Raw genomic sequence first — 6,338 nt, 5'->3', positions numbered from 1 at the left:
CGCGGCTCCGGGCCGGGCGGACGCGGGCGGGGCTGCCCTCGGGGCCGGCGCCCCGGGCGGGTCTGTCTGTCCCGCCGAGAGGGCGGCCGCGCGGCCGCCGGGGCGCGGGGAAGCTCCCGCTGCCCTCGCGGAGGAGCGGACGGACAAGTGCGGCCCCGCTGGACTGGCCGTCGGTGGCCGCTGTCCGCCGCCCTTCGGGCCCGCGCCCGCCGTCGGGTTCCGCCCCCTCCGGCCCGACCCACGGGGCGCAGGGGCGGGGCCTAGGCCGAGAACTGACGCCCCGGGAAGGGGCTCGCGGTCTAGGTTCGCAGCCAGCAGATGCGACCTGCTGGTGGGTGTGGCGGGTGGCTGGTGGGTGGGTCGTGGCACAGGACCCAGCCCAGCCGTCGAGGTCAGGGACGTCTTGGGCTGCCCTCCCAGGTAGTGGCCGTCAAGTATCGGGCTTGGGACCTTGAACTGGGGTCACCAGGGTATTGGCTCGTGGTGAAAGCATGAACCTGTGCTCGGGTGGGGTGTGTCCTTGTGCTTCCTCCACCCGGCTGCGGCCTGGAGTGTTAGCGTGACCTGGCTACGGTGCCTTGGTGCTTGGTGTGTGGTCCTAGGTCCAATCAGCCTGTCTGGAGGGGCCCCCCGGGTGCCAGCCGCCTCCGGTGAGTGGGACCCTTTTCTCTGCCAGCGGCTGCCCTGCCTGGGTTCCCTGACACCGCAGGTCCTCGCTGGCCTCCCAGAGCCTTCCCGGGCTTTCCCTTGCAAGCTTCTCCGCCTGGGGCACCTGCTTGCACACTGCTCCGAGGTGTCCACCATAAGCTCCAGGGCAGTGCCTCCCTGGCCATCGCAGCTGCTCCCGTGGCCTGCTCTGTGCCCGGTGCAGATGCACCTGGGAGATGCCCGCAGGCCCCAACAGGAGGAGCCAAGGGGCCCTGAGGCCCTTCCCCACCCAGGAAACCATCTTTGTGTATTTTAATGGTCCCACCCCTCAGTGACTCCAAGAAAAGATTTGTCATGGAAATTCCTGATTGACTCAGCTCTCTGCCCTTCCTAGACAATCTCTCACTTTATTCATTTATGATGAAGGTGCTGCCCTCTGAGAAAGTAACAACCAGACTGAACTGGAAGTCTGGGAAGGATTGGCCTGGGATGCCAGGAAAGGTCAGTGGGAAAAAGTTTTCCAGGCATAGGAAGTAGCTTGTGTCAAAGGCCTGAGAACTGGGGACATTAGTAAGGACAGGTGACATTAGCACTTGTGCTATCAATGCTGTAATGATCATACATTGTTAAGGGGTAAATACTACTTAACACTCCCACCCCCTGCCCCCAACTTCCTTTTACTAGGTAAGGAGACTGAGCCACACAACAGAGGTTCAAAGACCTCTCACACAGTGGAGCCGGCCTGGAGCAGGTAGTTGAGCTCTTGCAGGTGAGCAGGTCAGTGGGGCCTGGAGACCCAGCAGGGCAGATGGCGATGGTGAGGCGGGAGGGACTGGTAAGGAATGGACTACAAAGGACCTACAGGGAGGCTAGATGAGGACTCTGGACAGCAGGTAATTATAGTGCTCCAATGTGGATTCAAGACAAATGTCAATATAAATTAGGAAGGCCAACAAAATAAAAAATTTCCATGATCATTTCAAACTTTAAAACAGGATTTTTTTTTATCCCACCCCTAAAGAAGCATAAGACTTTTTATATCAACTTTTATTTTTTTTTTAAGATTTATTTATTTATTTATACAAGCACTGGGTACAGTCAGAAGCGCGGGAGGGTGAGAGAATTCACCAGAGCCAGAGCGGGGAGCAGGGCAGGCAGAAGGACCAAAGTACGCTGCTGAGGGGAGCAGCGGGCTGCAGGAGAGGTCTGCGCGCCATGTGGGACCCTCCTCAGGTGGCTGGGGAGCAGCCGGGGATTGAACCAGCACTGCAGAAGCTGCGGGCAGCTTCGCAACCCAGCGCTCAACTGCTGCGCCACTGGGGAGGCCCTATATCAACTTTTTAACACCTATTTGCTGGGACCTTAAGTACATGCCTAATCTGCCTTTTACCTAAGTAAATTTCCACACCTTGTAAACCTGAATAATGATGTTGCAACGTAGCTAGTGATGGTGCTGAGTCAAGACCAGAGCCTGGCTTTGGAGGTAAATACGCGCTGGCAGGAGGGAGACTGGAGTCAGGACCTGCAGCTGGAGGCAGGTACAGTAATGGGGGGGCGATGACAATGATCCTCCATTAGTGATGGGCAGGAGGGCAGAGACAGCTGCTAGGAGGCTGAACCCACGGGGCCTGGTGATCTATGCAGAGGTTGGGGCCATCACAGAGGTGTCCCAGGAGTGTCTGAAGCTCCTGCCTCCCCCCAGGAGGTTCTCTGTGCCCCTGGACACCCGCAATCCTTGTTGAGTCCCTACCATGTCAGTAGGGGCCCCACATCTAGCCTGTAATTCTCAGGTTGGGTGTGGGACATGCTGGGCCCCCACGGGACTATAAGCAGCCCAGTGCTGGATGGTTCTTACCATAATAGAAATCATGTATCTCAAATTAGGACAGGTGGAGAAAGCTGTGTTCTTTCAGTAAGCCCTACGCCACTGTGGGCTGCTCTGCGTGTCCCCAGCCAGAGATGAAGCCCCCCTGGTGCTGAGCAGCCCCCACTCTGACTGGGTCGGAGGCACTTCCAAAGCAGAATGACAGCTGAGCTTGAACAAAGGGGCCTGAAAGTGCCTGGGGGGCAGAGGAAGTTGGGCGGGAGAAATGTGAGTGAAACCCTAGAGCTGCAGAACTGGAGGGAACTGAGATGGGGGTTTCCTGGAGAAAGAAATATCACGCCAGGGATTTCCAGCCACCTTGGCACATTACTCCAGGCCATTGTCATCTCTACATGGGGTTCAGGATTGTGCAACAGATGGGGATTAAATGGGAGCGTATATAGAGGACTTAGCAGTGACTGGGACGTAACAGGCACTTGATACCTGTAGGCTGGTGTTATTGCATCATTTAAGGCCCAGGAATTTGTATTCATCCTCCACCCTAGCAGACACCAAATTTGTATTACTTGCTTATAAATGTATCACAGGGCTGTTAATTATAACTTTTTTCCCTGGCATCCTTCTATTTCCTATATGGTCTTGCATATAGCTGTTACTGAATCTGCAGATGCCACAGCTTAGCTGAACTTTGTGGTAAAGACCAAGGGGGAAGCCCGAATTGCTTGGTATGAAAACAAGAGACCATGGCCCAAATCTATAAGCTGTTTTCAGCATGCTTTGCTCAGCGAGGCTGAAAGGGATGAACAAATTTGGATGAAAACATTATGCTACACAAAATTCTGGCTGCTTCGAGTCACTCAATTCCAGGGAGAATAGAGTAAGCACTTCCTTCAGGCTGCCAGTTCCTTTAACCTGGATACGTGGTGTCAAACTTGCATCTACCTTACCAAGTGCCCGTATCTCAAGGGTATGGCCTAATGATCAAAAATGCAGGCCTGTTTTAAACCCTCTTCATCTCAAGTTCTACTTCCTGCTATTAGTTAATATTGGGCAGTTTTAATTATTATAAAGCCAATGAGAGCTGGGGGAAATAGAAGTGTGAGAGAAAGGCAAATCACTCCCATGTCCTTTGCTGCTTAAGTTCTTTCATCTGTAAAACAAAGGAGCTGTATCTGATGGCCAATTTTGACTCCACCTCTGAAATTGGTCATTTAAAGAAATCTCAGTATTCTTATACTTGAATTGGGACATTGGTTCTATTTTCTCAAACCCCAAATCTTTGTGGTTTTTAGTATGAAAATCTTCATATTGGTATTTGCTTGTGTAAGAGGGCAGGACACCAGATAGACTTATTGATAACCTGCATTTTTTTTTGTTGCTTTGTAAAATTAACAATGATAAACAAGAAAAAATCTTGAGCTTCATAAATTATCCATGAAGATCTTTTGATCTGAATAATGTATTTAAGTACTAACACACCATCATACCCTAGAGTGAATTGTTCTATATAAGGTAATGGCTGAGAAGAAAAATCAGGGAATACAAAATATTTGTTACTGCAAGCAATTTTAATACAAAAGTGTGTCTTGTTTTTAAACAGTTCATTGGTAGAGCTTCAGTTTCTGCCTCAATTAAAACCAATTGAGATAATCACACAGCAACATGGTCGGAGCTGAAGAGAAACAGCAGCTAAAAAACAGGAGCCCCAGACAGCCCCTCTTCATGGCCGCTTGGTCAGTTGACTTTGTCACGCACAAAAGAAGACGGAAGCAAACGGGACTTGTTAACGAGTGTGCTGGTGAACTCCTTTAAAGGATGAGCAAGTGTTGTCTCGTGTCCACATTTTCAGAACAGGCTCATGGATGGAATTCATTCCTCAGTTTGTGGGAAGTTGATTGACCATTTAAATAAATAGCAAAAAAATGCAGATAAACAAATCTGTAATTCACAATGCCACCAGGGAGTCCCCCCTCGCCCAGGGGACTGGTGGGCATAGGAGTTATTGGTAGCCAGGCTGGAAAGTTACAAACCAGGACTCTTAAAAACCCCAATGTTCTGACTTTTTTTTTGAAACAGTTACATTTACCCCTGAATTCTAGCAGCTATTTGTCCTTTAAACACCCAGTACTGAAACAGTATTCAAAGACAGTATTGCAATGAACCCCTTTTGCTGTATCATGTGCAAATGTTACCTAGATGAGGTTCCCTCTCTTTAGCTAAAACCACACAACATTAAAAACAATGGAAAAAGCAATTATAAGTTCCCTCCCCTTGGTTCTTGCTAGTTGAGGTGTCTGTGATTTACAAAAAAAAGAGTTCCTTAAACACTGCAGGAGTCTTTTTTTTTTTTTTAATATAATTTATCTTGCTGAGATAGCAAGTCAAATTTATAAAGAAGATGTATTTAGGAATAATCCTAAAAGATAAAGCAGGTTTACAACCCTGCACCACGCAGAAACCCTATTTAGAGGCTTTTCTTTTTTTAATACACATTTGTATTTTGACCTTTTCACTTGTTTTTGTCAAATATTTCATTTCTGGGCCCCATCAATCACAGGGTTACCAGGAGGCAAATTTTATCTACATAAATATTCACATGAAAATAGTAACTTACAAAAAGAAAAAAATAAGGCAGCTTCATAACACAAGTATTCTTTTACACTTTTAACAATATAACTTCTCCCATTCAGAATAAATATACACCCAATGTATGGAGTAGGATTCAAAGTGGAAAGAGGCTTGGGGGTGCTTGTACAGTGTTATCGCTTGGGACCCGGAGTCCTGGGGGAGGCAGTGGTGGTCTTCTTAGACATGGTTGGGATTTTGGAAGGCTTGCTGAGCCCTCTCCTGGAGCTGCCCTGGCCTCCCGTGGTGCTGCTTTCTGAAGTGTCTGAACAGGCCGACTGTGTCTCTAACAGGTCAAAGTCAGAGGCATCACTTCCTCGCCGGCTGCTGGCCCGACTCCCGGCCCGACTTCCGGCTCGACTCCCAGGGCGACTGGCTGACTTTTTGGGGTCTGGAATTAAAGAATAGAGCAGCAGACTTACTAGAGATGGCACGGCAGGGAGGTGGGAGTGTGTGTGGAGAGAACAGTGGCCAGCAGCCAGGGTTTTGGTCCTAATACCATTTGATGTGCTGCGTGACTTGGGGCAAATCAGAACCTTTCTGGACCCATGTTTCCTCACCTCCACAGAAGTCACTGACCCCTCTCTGTCTTGGTGATTCTACGCGAGAATCCTGCCTCCTGAGGGTTACAAGCCACTTCTGTCACCATCACTGCTACCTTATGTGCCCCCACAGCAGAGCTGAGCAGGATGCTCAGTTGTCTTGGCACCAGCAGATGGGGAATGGGGCAAAGTGAAGGGCAACAGCCAGGAAATGAAGCCAGATTCCCAGGTTCCCACAAGGCATGTCAACAGGTGAACAGAGGTGATCCTTCCCTGACTTTCTCAATATGGGGTGCTAGGAAAACAACTAGCAAACCACTGCCCAATGGGGGCTCTTCGGGAGGCGCTTCCTTTTACTTTCTTTCTAATCTGACCTTTTCTGATTAAGGGCAGATGGTGGGGCTTTGGCTGTGGAAGCATCCGCTCCCCGCAGGCAAGGCTAGAGCCAGCTGTAGTAACAGGAGTTAAAGAGAAGGTCAGCTGAAAGCCCGCAGGTCTCTCTCTCTGGGCATCACCCCTCACTGCTTGCTTTAAAAATAAAAAGATTTATTTTATTTATACAAGAGCTGGGGTACAGGCCAGAGGCATGGGAGGGTGAGAGGATTCACCACAGACGGAGCGGGGAGCAGAACAGGCAGATGACCAAATGCATTGCTGAGGGGAGTAGCGGGTGAGACAGGAGAGGTCTGCCTCGCAAT

The 6,338-nt window shown here is 49.8% G+C and overlaps 1 protein-coding gene across 3 annotated transcripts in view; it reads right to left on the bottom strand.

The window, feature by feature from the left end:
* Nucleotides 1-5,232: 5,232 nt before the first annotated feature.
* MACF1 (microtubule actin crosslinking factor 1) overlaps nucleotides 5,233-6,338 on the bottom strand; it is a gene marked incomplete at both ends in the record, with an annotated part of 211,499 nt that continues 210,393 nt past the window's right edge. For all 3 annotated transcript variants that reach the window (XM_084243390.1, XM_084243391.1, XM_084243392.1), the window contains one exon: nucleotides 5,233-5,489. In XM_084243390.1, the coding sequence (XP_084099516.1) occupies nucleotides 5,233-5,489 (257 nt within the window). The remainder of the gene's footprint in view (nucleotides 5,490-6,338) is intronic.

This window comes from Talpa europaea, assembly GCF_964194135.1.
Source record: "Talpa europaea genome assembly, chromosome: 9".
In the NCBI taxonomy this organism is placed as follows: domain Eukaryota; kingdom Metazoa; phylum Chordata; class Mammalia; order Eulipotyphla; family Talpidae; genus Talpa; species Talpa europaea.
This window is presented reverse-complemented; position numbering and strand designations above follow the sequence as displayed.